Here is a 15,265-nt window from a genome sequence, read left to right as displayed (position 1 = left end):
ACTGATGTTTTGGTGGCACTGAAAAGTACCGTTGTTATCGGGGCCCCGCCCTCCAGCGGGGAAAGAGCAAGTTTCCTCTTCTCCGGATGGCCTGTCTCAGGGACGCTTCGCGGTCCGTTTACCGGACTTAACGGCGCCCTGGGCAGGAGGGGCTGCCTGCTTTCGAGGTGAACGCCGCGCCCGCTTGGCCGGAGGCGCAGGCGGGGGCGGGGCAGCACTCGTTGGCGGGCGCCCTCGGCGAGGAACAGCGGAGGTGGATGGCTCGGCGGGCGGAGCGGGCTTACGGCCACGCCGATAGATGACATTGCCCATCGCATCCGACTGCTCTTTCACCGCCTTGAATTCCTGGGTGAATTCACCGACGGTGTCGCCGAACAGGCCAGCCTGGGATATGGGCGAGTCAAGAAAGCGAACTTTGTCAACGTCGCGCATATCGGCCAGGTTTAGCCAGAGGTGGCGTTCCTGAACCACAAGTGTGGACATCGTCCTCCCCAGCGCACACGCGGCGGACTTAGTAGTCCGAAGAGCATAGTCGGTCGCGGTGCGCAGCTCATGTAATAAGCTTGGGTTGGACCCGCCCTCGTGCAGCTCGGCCAGCGCCTGCGCTTGGTAGCGCTGGTAGGTGGCCATCGCGTGCAAAGCAGAAGCAGCCTGGCCCGCAGCCTTATAAGCTCTGGCTCCGAGGGAGGCAGACAACCTACAGGCTTTGGACGGGAGGCGGGGCAAACCCCGCCACGTAGAGGCGCCGCGCGGACAAAGATTGACCGCGATAGCGCGCTCCACTGACGGGATCGCCTCATACCCCCTGGCAGCTCCGCCGTCAAGGGCGGTGAGAGCGGAGGCACTCGCAGCACGGGCAGAGAAAGGTGCCCTCCAGGACTGCGTGAGCCTACTGTGCACTTCCGGGAAGAAGGGGACGAGAGGCTTCGAAGGCTTCGCCTTCTGGTCCTCTACGTAGCACCCATCTAGTCGGTCCGGCCGCGGAGCTGGGGGATAAACCATCTCCAACCCCACGGCCGAAGCAGCCCGGGAAAGCACGGCTAACATGTCCGCTTCAGGATCCGATTTGACAGCGCTCACCTGCCCGGAGGGGGCGAGCGGGTCCGGATCTTCGTCGGACAGTGAAAGCCCACCCTCCGATGCCGCGGAGGACATCTGATCTCCGGTGTCAGCGAGTGTGAGAGCTACCATCTGGTTAGACGGATCACTCTCACCACCTGAAGCGCCGTGAGGAGCGAGAGGTCCGCGAGCCCGTGGGCGGCGGATTAGCTCCCGCTGAAACCCTCAGATCTGCCCGAGCGCCCGCTGCTTTTTTAGAGCAGGAGGCAACTGGGGTGGCTCGCTCTCTTGCGAAAGTTAGCCGCGATCTTAGCTGTGCAACGGTCATGGCATCGCAATGACGACATGAACCGCCCGCGAGCACCGCATTAACATGCTGGACCCCCAAACATGCAATGCAGTGATCGTGTCCATCATCCGGAGACAGGAAACCCCCGCATCCAGAAACGCACAGTCGGAGCGCCATCCTGAAAAGGACGTGCTGCACGACTGTGTTGCTCTTTTAGGAAAGTTGCAACTATACGCACCGCTCTGGAGGACCGGACCCAAAGAACCGCAGGCAAGGGAGTAACCCAGCTCGACCGTCTGCCACCGCGAAGACCCACTCTGGACCGGGAGACACACTCGTTCGCTCTGAAGTGCTGATCAGCAAGAGGAACCCTCATCGACTCACTCAGAAAGGATCTGAAGCGAAAAGGATGGCGTCTGCTGGCTTCAGGTGTGCTTATATGCTGAGATAATTGCAGATGTCGCACACCTGCGCAAGCTTACGCTGCCAATTAATTTCATTCATTGGCCCGTTCAATACTCTCCAGATAAGCGGCTTCTGATCCGAATCCTCCCATTCATGGCACTGAAGTTCCCCACCCGAAGGGGAACTAATTTTATTTGATTTTGTTTGGCATATGTTACAGTTTCTCACGGTGGATTAACAAGTGGTTATGCTGCGTTCACACCAGATGCGGAACGCGTGTCAAGCACGAGTGATTTACATGTTAAGTCAATGCAAACGCGCGAATAGACATCCTGCGGTGCGATTGACGCGAATTGCCCGAATGGCGCGGCATGAATTGAGCGTTTTGCGCGTTTCGTACGAATTGCTCGACTTCGAAAACCTGACCTTCAGCGGACAATCGTGCCACGTTATTCAGCTTTATTCAGCCTTCATAAAGCACATAAACACTGTTATTTTCTTCATAAAATCCATGTTAGCCATTTAGCAACGAAGCTAGAGACACCGGGCAGACAGAAGCCCAGCCCATCACGCGAATCCGCGTCTGTTCTGAAGTGAATAGAGTGGAGGAACTATGACGTCAATTTGTATGCAAAAACCCAAAAGCGAGTTAGCATTTCCATGGTTCCATCGTCCCAAAGTCAATGGGTTTTTTGTATGGGATTTCAGTAAAATCGCTTAAATAAGGTCTGTGGCGTCTGACATAACGGGCGCATGCCCGGAGGGCACTGGTAGTCCATTTATACAATAATGTTAGCTTTTCAACTCTTGCGTTTGCATTTAAGATTAAGGTGCTCAAAGTTGTATTTTCATGTGAGGATTATCCGGCTGGACAAAACATGTAAGTTTAATTAACAGTGTTTGAACACAGAGCTTGTTATTTGCAATCTTCGAAAAACCTATGGGAAAATCCTATAGGGATTTTCATGAGGGAACCAGTTTTATGCTAGCAGCCGATTAGCCTACAAAGTGACGTTATAGTTCCTCCACTCTATTTCACATGTGAATGAAGCAAGGTTTGACGCACGAATGAAGCGAGTAAACTCAAATGTTCACGCGGCAATTTCCGCATCTGGTGTGAACACATTACAATCTCTTTCATGTTGTTTTTGGGAGGTAATATTTCAGTAGAGTGTTATGTATTGTTCTGGGTTGATTTAAAAAGTTTTTGTCACCATTATTGAGCTTCATTTACATATGCTATTTATTTCTTACTTATAACTAACAAGATATTCAATGAGTGCTCAAGCAGGTGAAGATAATTTCAATATCATAGTTAATCTTATTAGACTTATTATTGCTTTTCTCTTGGCTTTTTATGCTATACAAACAGTGTGATTAACACAATTAATTATAGCCACCAAAATAAAAATTAGTGTCAGAATAATTAGTTAAAGAGCTCAACTAAAGCAGACTCTGTTCTCCATCATGGTGACTTCAAATGAACAACAAAAAAATCATTAGGAGCTTTTGTTCATGTGACAGATATAAAGTCAAAGGTCAGTAATAAGTAAACCTCCTGATGTTTGTGGAGTTGTTTAATGATCTCTGCTAAGATCTTGAGAAATTACATTTTTATTGTGTAATTTGTTTTATTTTTATGAATTATTCTTTTATTTAGAGTTTTATTCTCAGTTGATTTCATCTTTGGTTTTGGCTCTAATTTATGTTTGTCTTTCCTTCAGTGATTCTGCTGTTAACAGTTGTTCATCTATAATTTTGCTATGGGATTTGAGGGGTTACATGTGTTTGTATGTTTAACGAAAATATTCTGTAAACTGAATTCACGAATGTAAAATGTTAAAAACAGCCATGTTTTAGCGTGTCATTTAAAACCTAGTAGTGTGATTTATTATACGATTTATTTTGCAGTTTTCATACCTAGTGATCCATAACTTTTTGTTGTCAATGACAAGCAAAAACTTTAAAAGTAACCAAATTATATTCCAGTTAACAGAGTGGGGAAAAAAGACAAATTACCTGTTCAATTGTCATTAAGACACACTTAGACCTTAAGTATCAACCTTGAACCTCAACAATGGTATATTTCATGCTGTGACACATGCTTGATTTGTGGTAGAATACAAAAATCCCAGCATGCATTGTTTATAACGTAAATTTTATTGTTACAGTTATCTTTAGAGTCAAGATGACGGAAGCACGCTTGTCACCCCTCCCCTCTCTACCAACAGCCTGCACTCACACTGCTTTTTGCCTTCTGAACCAGAGCACACTTTTGTCATAGATGGTGCGACTGTTCAGTTTAACAGAAGAGAAGAGCTCTTGCTCAGCACAGTGGACATTGCTTTAGTTATATCGTTTTGTATAATTTTTAGTCATTTGGGATGCAGTCAAATATTTAGTTGCACAGATCCACCACTTTTGATGCTCATAAATTATCATAAAAGTCATTGTGCTGCACAGAGGTTTGCTGATTGTGCAGCACAGGTTTGTGTCTTTTAAAAATATGAAAGTTTGTGTTTATTGAAAAGTAATAATGATTAATAAATCCATATAAAAACAGTCCCTTAAATGCGATGTCGGGTCTTCAATTTCGGGCTCAGGTGCACATTGCATTCACACTGCAAGCCTACCTGCACCAAAGCCTAACTGAAGCTCACTTTGGCACACCTCTTCCAACCGGGCCAAGGCCAACAAACTGAACTGTGCCTGGACCCGATTCAGAAGACTTACACTTGTCAAATGAACCGGGAAAGCGTCTGGTCACAGTTTGGATAGCATAATGTGAGTATGCCCCAAGTAAGCCCTAAGAGTGTACAGTGGCTTTCTAGCAGTTGTGCGAGTTTATTAAATAGTTTTCAAATACTGATCAGTCATTTTATAATAAAATGTTTAGTTTTGTACTGGCAACAAATATTTAAGGATAGACTGTATAAATTATAAACACAATCAGCTGATAAAAAATATCTTCAGCTGTTGAATTAGTCAAGCGTTTGTGGAAAGTAACCTTTCCATCTAAATAAATTAGATCAAGCTCTTTTTGTTTCTGTGGTGCAACCAATGCTGACAAGCATGTAATCGCATTCATTGTTACTGTAAGTACTAGGATGCTAAATGTTTAATGGTGTAGTTTTAAATACTCATTAGCTAATTATCATCATATAATTACCTGCATGTCAAATTAAATACAAGTTTCAGCCAGTGTTGGTAAAAAAAAACAACAACAACTAACCGAACACCTGTAGTGTAGTTTCTCCTCTAAGTTGACTTCCACTAGTAGGAATCACATCCAGAATGTAAGATCCAGAATCCTCCAGTATCAGGTTATAGAGCTCCAGAGCAAGAGTGTTTTTGTCAAAATTGACTTTTCCTCGATAATCTGGAGCTATGAAGGGTTCATCAGGAGGTCCTGACATTATTTGATTTATTCCAAAATGCCAAGTAAGTATAGCAATCTGTGTTGATGGTGGGGTGTTATTAGCGGTGAGCTTCACGCTTTGCCCTACTGTTCCATTAGTCAGCTTAGGAAACTGAAGCTCTTGACCAAAGTATTGACCTGTGGAGAAAAACAGATTTGGTTTTTTTTTTAAATACATTTTTTTAAATAGCCGACCATACAATTTTCTGCCATATTAAATAATCTGTTAAATAATTTGTCATATTTTGTATGGTAATAATATAATATGACCAAAAGTTTAATATTATTATTTAATTTGTTTGAATGTAGGCCCTCATCATGAAAAGCATTCAGCCTTGTGAAAAAGCCTTGCATTTTTATTTTAAGTAACTCTATACATTTCATGTTATAAAATAAATATGATTTTTTTAGATGTCAGTCCGTTTATTTAACTGAAAACAATACAAAATACGAGTTTAACAATTGCTTAAGTAATGGGCTACAGATTTTACTTTAAAAACACATACAGTAGATGTTCCCTGTATAACATGACAGATTACATCACTGTTAAAATAAATCCATTAAATAAAAATAATATCGGCAGCTGTGGTTGACAATGTTTATAGAACTGTTTAAATGGATAAAACAATAACCAAATTTCATCAACTGAAACTGTCAGAAAACTGGCTTGATCTCTCTCTCACTCTCTCTTTCTCTCTCTCTCTCTCTCTGTCTCTCTCTCTCTCCCTTTTAGTTAGTTGTGCAGGGTGATTTTTTTGTGTTTGTGGAATTTGCAACAACAACAAAAATCTAAGCTATTTTTGCAATTTTAATTTTTAAATCGAAGCAACTTAAATCCAAGTCAGTCATATCTTAGTGATCAATAAAACTGTCAATGAAACATATGAAGCATAAATGTTCAATTCAATTATTTACTGCAAATGCTGTACCAAACAGAAACAAATTAAATGATATGTGGGGACTTAACGATGCAGACACTGATAACTGAGTCGACACCTGTGATCAGAATCACCTTGATCAAGAGCTATTTTGGTCTCTGACCAAATCAGAAGGTCAGGCCACATTTGTTGCATTGCGTTCTTGTCCATTCACTACAAATCAAATCGACAAGAACAATTGAGTAGTGACTGCAGGTAGAATGAAAAATGTGCAGTAAAAATACAGATGCAGCATTTAAAATGTAACATTTTAAAAACTTTTTAATAAAGTACAATGTCTGTAAAATACTACTCCATTACAGTACCTAGAGTATTTTTTAACTAATTACTTTACACCGCTGTAAATAAGTTAAACCAATGATTCTGCAAGTGAACATGATCATTGTATGAATGCACAATCTAATGTTTTGTACTTTGGACACTAAGTGTTTGACTTTTCTGAATGTGGTTTTAGAGTTTTGAACAATTAAATAAAGTTTTGTAATTAAGGACAGTGTTTTGGGGGTCTGCAGATGTTTAGGAGAAATGCAGAATTTATTTGAGTGAATGTACAGTAAAACAGTAGATTGGTAAATTAAAATTAAAAACATTAAAATAAAACTACACTTATGTTCAACTGTATCATATAAACTGAAAATATATTCACAATTCTTTTATTTAACTATTGTATGGAGAAATTCAATACATAACATTATTAAATAAATAAAAAGACTCACCAAAACATGCCACCATCCACAGAGTCCAGTTTAAACCATAGGGAACCATCATGATCGAGTCTCTGAAGCTCAACTCATTCCAACTCTTAGTTTCAGGTACAGTAAATGATAAATAGCTGATACACAATGAGGACAGAAAGATTATCTCGCCATCTAGTGCTGATACGAACATGAGAAAACCATGGAAGCACTGCCTACTACTTAGAGGTAAAATACCAAATTTTAAATGTTTTAAAATAAACTACAAAAAAACAGCAGCCACAACTAGTATTACAATAAATTATTTTTTTTAATACTCCAAATTCCTTTTAAAGAAAGCAAACCTTCCATCAGACCTATTCGATCAATCCCTTCATTAAACTGACTGGAGTTGTGGCTTAATGGTTAGAGAGTTGGTGTGCCCAAACTGTTTCGGTAACCCAAAGGTCCCAGTCCTAGCAGGACCTGAAGATGAGGGGAGTGAATGAACTGCACTATCCCCATCTTTGGTGCCCCTCAGCAAGGTATCAAACCCTTAATGCACAGACAAATACTTTTTAAATTAAAATCTGGCAAAAGTGAGTTTTTGCAATGTCACTCTAAAGCGTTGAAGTGGAGTATACATAGCACTGAAGTATAAATAATGAATAACAGAACTGTAGTTATCAATAACATTGATTGATGAAGATGATTAACATTATTGGAAAGAAAATATGTAAACACAGAAAAAAAAACAGCTCAGAAAAAAATTTAAATCAAAAGCGAGATCTCTTTAATATCTCAAATATTTCTCCTAGACAGAAATAAAATTACTTTTCAATCAAATACTTTTATGTAAATCTACTTCTCACATACATCTCATGAGACAAAAACTCTAATGCTACCACTGACGTTTCTTAAGAGATCTCTTCAATGTCTCAAAATGTTCTTAGACTTTTCTTCATCATAAAAAATCTGGTGCTCTCATGCATGTCTCCTTTAAAGTTTCACTGTAGATTTTATAAACATCATGCACTACTCACCAAGTCAAAGGCCACAATAGACACTCAAATGATTTAGAAATGGCTTTATAAACCTTTTTAGAGAGGTAGATCTCAATTATTTTCTGTCTATTATCTACTTCACTTTCTGCTTCTCATTTCTTCATTGTGATAAGGTGTGGCAGCAATCAGGTCTGGTTGTGGCTAGAGAAATTATACTAGAGGATTCAGAAATCTTAATTTCTGGTGCAAGTTTTTTATTTCATAATATCCAAAGTAGTGTATATAGAAAAAATATTTACTGTTATGAAAATGGCCTGCTACCTGGATATCCATAGCCCTGTATTTCATAAACTGTGTTCGGTAAGAGCTGGCACCAAGAGAATGGAATGAAGACCTTTCCTTCTGGGCATCCTTGCAGAGTAGGCTTCTGGAGTGGGGAGTTCTTTAATATCAACGGGTTCACCAATGGCGACATCAATATCACAGACAGCATCGCTTCAATAAATTCAATGTCAGTAGTCCTCCAAGAATTAATTTGATAGCCAGGAGCTCTCATTTGCTGATATTTCTGATATCATTTTGCTCCACAGAGGACAGTTTTCTAGAAATGTATGTGCAAGGGAGGAGGCGTATACAGAGGAATATTGGAAAAAAGTAAGAAAAAGGTAACCTGATAAAATTGAAATTATTAATTGGGCTATGTTGCAAGCTAACATTAAGAAGCAAGTTATTATTTGATTTAACATTCACAATTAGCTTTGCAATCTTAATGTTTAACCAATTGGTTATAACCAATATTTTTCACAATATAATTTTTTTTAGCCTTCTGTGTAAAATAGTTTTATTAGATATATATTTATGTAATAAAATAAGCTTATAAATAATACATTTGAAAACATGACTTGTGTGTTACGAATAATCTTTAGGCAGTGAATATACATTCATACATCATTATGTTTCAAGCATTCTGTTCCTGACTGTTTGGCATACTTTGCACGTCTTCAGCTTCAGGTAAAAATGGTGTTTTGCGAGCGATGTTGAGCCTGGTTCCATGGAATAGACAAGGATGCCATCAATGTAAAAGATAAAAAATGAAGGAGACACTCCAGAAAAACCTCATTCATGGAGTTCTGGAAGATGGCTGGAGAAATGGGACAGTCCATACAGCATGTAGTGGGAAGCAGGAGTGACAAAAGCCCTCTTTTTAACGAATCATCCTTCCTGATATGAACAAGATTTTATGAAGGTCAGCATTTGAAGCTATATTGTCTCTGACTGTGGTATCTGTTTCTCTCGTGAATCACAGAGCCATTTTGAGGAAAAAACAACAACAACAGCAACAACAACAAAACAACTAATTACCAATTCTGCATTATTGTATGTGCATATTTTCACTGCAAAAATAACAAACAAACAAAAACTGCACAAATATTGTCTCCATTTTTTGAGAAAAGCTGCTGCAAAGTCATTTATTGCATCTTTTTTGTTACGTAGTAATTCTCTTAAGGTTCTAAAGGATATCTTATTTATAGTTTGTATTATATTTTATAATTGGGTTTAGTGTGAGTTGGTGTAAAGAGAGTCATCAAAGGTTTTTATTATAAATATAAAATTTAAATGAACTGTTTTAAAATGACTGAAATGGATGATGCTGATTTTTCATGATATTTGTTTGTTTTGACCAAAAATTAACCTTGGCATCTTGTATGGACTTTGCATCTATTCCAGAATCAAATGCGGAAGAACTACAGACAAAAAAAAATGCCTACAATATTAATAAGTAATGAAAGAGCCATTAGAAAATATAACTCTCATATAAATAACAGCCACAATGTTTACCAAGCCTCGCTATTTATGACCAGAACAAAATGCCTTCCTCATTTAGTTTCCTTAGATGAAACTGTATTCTGGTCCAAAGGTGATTTGATCAGGAATGTAACTTCTTTTTTTACTATTATTATACCAATCAGTTTTATCTTCGAATTTTATTACTCTATGCAGGAGAGAAGTGGGGGTTAGTCTTGTGATTTCTAAAAAGCTGATCCAAGTGATGCTAAAACACTAATTAAGAAATTAATTCAAATCTTGAATTCAAATCCTAAACTCAAATCTTTTATGCTGAGTCTGAATAAGAAGCTAAGACTTGCTAATTTAACAATGAATAGTAATATACAGTATATATCAAACATGTCAGTAAATATTACATTTAAATTTTGCAGCCAAAACCTTTTTCTTTTCACCAAACTGCTGACCCTCCAAACCAAAAGTAAATCCAAACACAACATAAAACTAAACACTGAACAAATTGGTCTCCTTCTGTTCTCGTGGAAAAAAAACAAACAAACAAAAACACCTGACATAAAATAAACAAAAACTTTATTTTGCAGCTGGAAGGGCTTCAGCTACGTAAAACATATGCTGGATAAGTCGGCGGTTCATTCCGCTGTGGCAACCCCAGATTGATAAAGGGAGTAAACCAAAAACAAAATGAATAAAATTAAATAACTTTATTTTAACCTTTAATTTTTTATAAACAATTTGAGTGGTTCAAGTTCAGGTTAAAAAGTTACATTTTAATTTCATTCAACTTTTCTGTTAATCACAATAAATTTTAATTAATATTTGAATAAAGAAACTATTCTTATATTATTATTTTGACATGTTTTATGGTAAAGACACACAAATAAACATTTAATACCAACAATATACTGTATGAATGGCAGAAACATCTGTGTGAACATGTAATCTGCAGGAGTATTCAATGCAGTAGCTGTTCATGTTTTCACTTCCTCGCCTGCACACAGAAAATAAAGGACACCTTAAGTGATGAAATGATTCAATTATTTTCTCAGTGTATTACTGTGACATGCCAGAAAAAATAAATAGGCTAGCTCTTATTTTGCGATGCAGTCAAAAAAGACGTGCCAAAGGATGGATTCTAATATTAAGAAACTTCTCACCTGAAGTGGGGGAGCCGTTGAGCAGGAGGGCCTGTTAGGAGCGTTTTCATAGATCTCATTCCGATTTTCATATATATGGTTTTCATCTCCATTAGTATCCGAGAAATTATTAGTTTCTTCAAAGCTTATATCCTACAAAAAGTATATATATTCTGACATTACAATATATAGCATTACATGAAAGAAAATCTAGCAGTAAAAATGCACTCATGGATCCTTCAATACAATGAATACACCCCAATCAGATGAGACCTATACATGTACAGCATGTGTTTGTAATGTGTCACTTGAAATCAGACTCAACATTTTAAATTAGTTTTTTTACAATATAAGATTAAATTGGCTTTTCCTAAAAAAAAAAGAACAATAGAAAGTTACTCACAAGCTCCTGTCCTCTTTGTGCTGTGGCTTAAATACAAAAAAAAGTGCGTTCAGACTGGGAGAAAAATGACTGAATTATCTGTGGTGTAAATAGGTAATCGGAAATCTTGTGTACAGTAAGATGGCCATTATCAAGTTCAGTCTTGTTTAATGTAATGTAGACAGCTGTTATTTAGCTAAGCCATAATCAAGAATTACACAATGAAGAACAAACATACCTCCACTTGCTTTATCCCTTTTCAGACAGTTTGGTTTTGGACTGTTGTGTAAAGACAAAGATATTTTGTTACAATTATGTCAGAAATAAACAGCTTATAAGAGATCTTATAACATCTTTTCTAAGAGTGCTTTCACACCTAGACTTTTTGTTTCGGGACCTGTCTCGTTTGCCCAGTTAGCGCGGTTCGTTTGGCATAAGTGAATTCAGCAATCACGCTCGGATCAGGCCAAATAAATCGCTCCGAGATCGCTTGAGGTGAGTGTCGACTTGATTGAAACAAACTCTGGAGCAGATCGATTATAGTGAGAAAGTGATACAATATGAGCCCGGTTATATCACAGTGTATTATGGATTTGTAATAGGCATACGACTAGTTGAAGAGAGAATTATGAGTATGGCAGGAGGTCATTCCAGACATCCCAAGTCTCCCGGAAGTTTCAGGAGTCTCCCACAAATGCACAGACACTCCCGGATGCCTGCAAACGAGTGATAACCTCCTGGAAATTGCGCGTCTCCCTTCCGGTCCTACAAAACGTTGCGCACCCATCTCACTCCTCCCCACTGTATCCCTCCTCGCTCTTCAGACACGTCACACGCACCTTGTCAAACACCACCAAACCACAACCATCCCCCTGACAGCGGAGCAAGAGAGTTTACACACACGTGACATGTTTTAGCTCTTTTGGTTCGTTCAGAAACTTTGCTGTGTGAAAGCGAACCGCACCAAGAGTAAAGAGCAACAATGTAATAATTGTAAACCCTGTTTCCCTTCGGATGGGGAACTCCAATGCTATGTGGAAAACCTTCCACTATGGGGTTTTCGTCAGAAACCAATCATCTGAAAGAGTATAAAATCGGGCCAATGTAATGCTAAATGAATTGGCAGTGTCAGCATTGCGTCAATGACAATCAGTCAAGTATATAAGACGTGGCTAGTGCAATGCTTGACATCCTTTTCACTTTCAGAGCCAGACATGAGCTTCTGAGAGAGTCTTTGAGGGTTCTCCAACATGTGTCTACAGAGAGAGATTGAGAAGCAGCTTCTCCCGGTCCAGAGCGCGTATACGCAGTGGCAGACTTTGGGTCCGGTCCTCCAAGAGCGGTTTGTATACAGGAAAAAAAAGAGCTTTGTTACTCCCCTCGAGATGAAACAAAGGCTCAAGTCGTTCTTGATTTTAACTGACATTTATTCGGACACGAGTCTGTAGTATGTCTTGTACATTCTAGCCTTGCACTCCTTTATGTCCCAATATTGCCGTCAGAACTACGAAAAGAAATACATAAACTTCAATTAACCCTTTAAAGGTGATGTTGCACGTAATAAACAACATACATATACAAACAAAAGATAAAGTGCACATTCAACATGTAAAGAAATACACTTAATTGGCTAATTATACATTACATACGGACACATAATCATACACGTTCACATACGTTAACACCATTCGACACATACCTCATTGGCCTCTCTAACTCAAGAGGAATAAACTTGAAGGGTTGCAGTTTCTCTTTAACAAACTTCTTTGCACTTCTTAAACCTTAAAAACGTGTTTTAGCACAGCACCTTGTGGCTGAACTACTTGTAGTGGATCGGAAGAATATCTTCATTGCAACAATGAAATAATTCCCAAGCTAAACATAACAAGAAAAGGTTCCCCCCTCCCCCTTATAGTTTTAGTTAAATAACTTTAAATGAATTAACATGCATTAACAACAAATATACATTACTTATTTATTCTAATGATTAATTTGAACATTTTAACTATTTATTGACTTTTTAATGTAAAGTTTATGTTTATAGAGTGTAATATATAAGCATTGCTTCTGACGGCAGCTACAGGGCTGATTGGTTTGAACCAAGCTTTACTCATGCATTAATGCATCACACTGTAAGACGTAAAAAGACACATTCTGGCTCAGACGTCCAGTCTGCATGCTGGATTACACACTACTATGTCATAGCCGTGACACAGCTTCAAAAATTCGTTTCAAACCGGAAGTACGAATTTGCTTGAAATAACGCAAAAACAACCAATTTACACTTTTTTTGTGAAATATAGGTGTCCTAATAGTGTTTTTAGCAGTGTGGGACACATATACGACTGTCAACAGCTCAAAAAATGTGTTTTGGTGTTTCGTTTAACTATGTGCACTTCATCATACTGTACGTTCATTATCGGACACTGTATGTTGTCACTTGCTTTCTTTTGCTTAGTTATTTTTGTTAATATGGTTTAATTATCCTTTACAATAACTTTAATAGGAGATTTAATTCCCATAGTTAACTGGTGATCTAGGACCTTTAGCCTAGACAGACTGCATACTTTTAGATACATGACAATATTTCTTTTTAAAATGTCATTTTTTTAAAGAAAGGTTTTTTTGAATAAAAAGTGCATGTATACAGCTATATTTTGCTTGCTTTCATTTTTTAAAATTAGTTACAATTTGTAGCTAAGAAACAATAAGTTATTTATTCATTTATATTTGCTGTGGCCAGAGAAAAATTTGGTAAATCCTTAATGTTGAGTACTGAAAAATCATTTGAAATAAGAACTAGTTCCAATGCAACACCGTGAAACCACAACACATTTGCTCATGCTCATGGAACAAGTTCATACACAACACACAAAAAATTAAAATGAATGAGGAGGGTTGTTTAAATTTAAATCAAGCAATTTTAACATGCCTAAGTCAAGTTTATGCATATAAAATAGATCTTCCCCACAACAATATAGAAGCTAATAAAAAATAGTGGCAGGTGATCAACAAGTTAATGTCAAGCCCTGTATATATTTAAATAAAGTTATCGTACAGTTTTCCACTTTAGCAAACTGATATTAATTCCTCGCGTTGTTTTACAATAGAAAATCCATCAGAGCTTCGAAACACATTAACCATCTAAGCCATTTTAAACACACAGACATCAAGAATCTGTCCGAATCTCAACGATGGTAACATATTTCTTGCTGCAGTGTATGCTGGGAGCCATGGATGAGTTGTGAATGATTCTCCTAGCATGCCCTGCTGCATGAAATGTGTCACCATCAATGAGACTCATATTCTAAATCTTGACGTCTTTGTCTCTTAGTTGGGTATTATGTAAAGAAAACTTTCACATGTTTGTTTAGAAGCTCTTAATAAAGTATATGCTACGCATCTATCCTATTCAACATTTCCAATCCAATACCTTATCATTAACTTGAATTTAACAATGATTCTGTGATTATTTTATTCAACCGGATTATGTTAGTTCTCATTTTTCTTTACAACACATATTAATAATAATTGTGCAAAAGGCCGTTGAGCAATGTTGACTCTCAGAGACTTTTATTTTGAAATCGCGGCACAAACCAAAACCGGAATAGGTGCTGCTGAATACAGTGAGGGTCTCGGCCGTTAGATCGCCCCCTGGGGGCTGGCTGCAGTACAAGTCATAAAGCCCGCCTCCTCCGTGTTAATGAAGGAGACTTGAGCCCAAATAAAAAAAAATATTACACTTGCAATAAAATGTCCCGAAAGATAGTTCTGGTCGATTAAGGCACTGGTTATTGTGCTGAAATAGGTGCAGATCTTCATTTTTGTAAACAGTTTGTTTTTAGCAGTAATTTAATGCTGGGCGTGTCATCGTGATTGACAGCTGTGATTGACAGTTTCTCAAAGCGCGGCGTCTGAGCTTCGGCAGGAGACTGAAGTAGACTGAAATGTTATTATTCGATTTCTGATGACAAAATGAGTTCAGCAGTAAACTACAGTTTCTGACATACATGATCCTGGTGGAACACTGTTTATTCGCTAAGTTCAGGGCTTTTTTCGGGCTTTATTAGTTTGCTGATACACGCCTAACCACCCAGATAGCAAAACACAGTTCCGGCTAGATTCTCGCCTGCCGGAGACTTATCTCTTAGAGCTCA

The 15,265-nt window shown here is 38.5% G+C and overlaps 1 protein-coding gene across 1 annotated transcript in view; it reads right to left on the bottom strand.

The window, feature by feature from the left end:
- si:dkey-250k15.10 overlaps positions 1–6,948 on the bottom strand; it is a 50,191-nt gene extending 43,243 nt beyond the window's left edge. The window contains exons 1-2 of the mRNA XM_073925911.1: positions 6,826–6,948; positions 4,986–5,309 (exon numbers count right to left, since the gene is read on the bottom strand). Of these exons, the coding sequence (XP_073782012.1) occupies positions 4,986–5,309; positions 6,826–6,877 (376 nt within the window). The 5' untranslated portion in view covers positions 6,878–6,948. The remainder of the gene's footprint in view (positions 1–4,985; positions 5,310–6,825) is intronic.
- Positions 6,949–15,265: the final 8,317 nt, after the last annotated feature.

This window comes from Danio rerio, chromosome 16, assembly GCF_049306965.1.
Source record: "Danio rerio strain Tuebingen ecotype United States chromosome 16, GRCz12tu, whole genome shotgun sequence".
Taxonomy (NCBI): domain Eukaryota; kingdom Metazoa; phylum Chordata; class Actinopteri; order Cypriniformes; family Danionidae; genus Danio; species Danio rerio.
The sequence above is the reverse complement of the archived record's forward strand: the minus strand, read 5'-3'. Positions and strand labels throughout refer to the sequence as shown.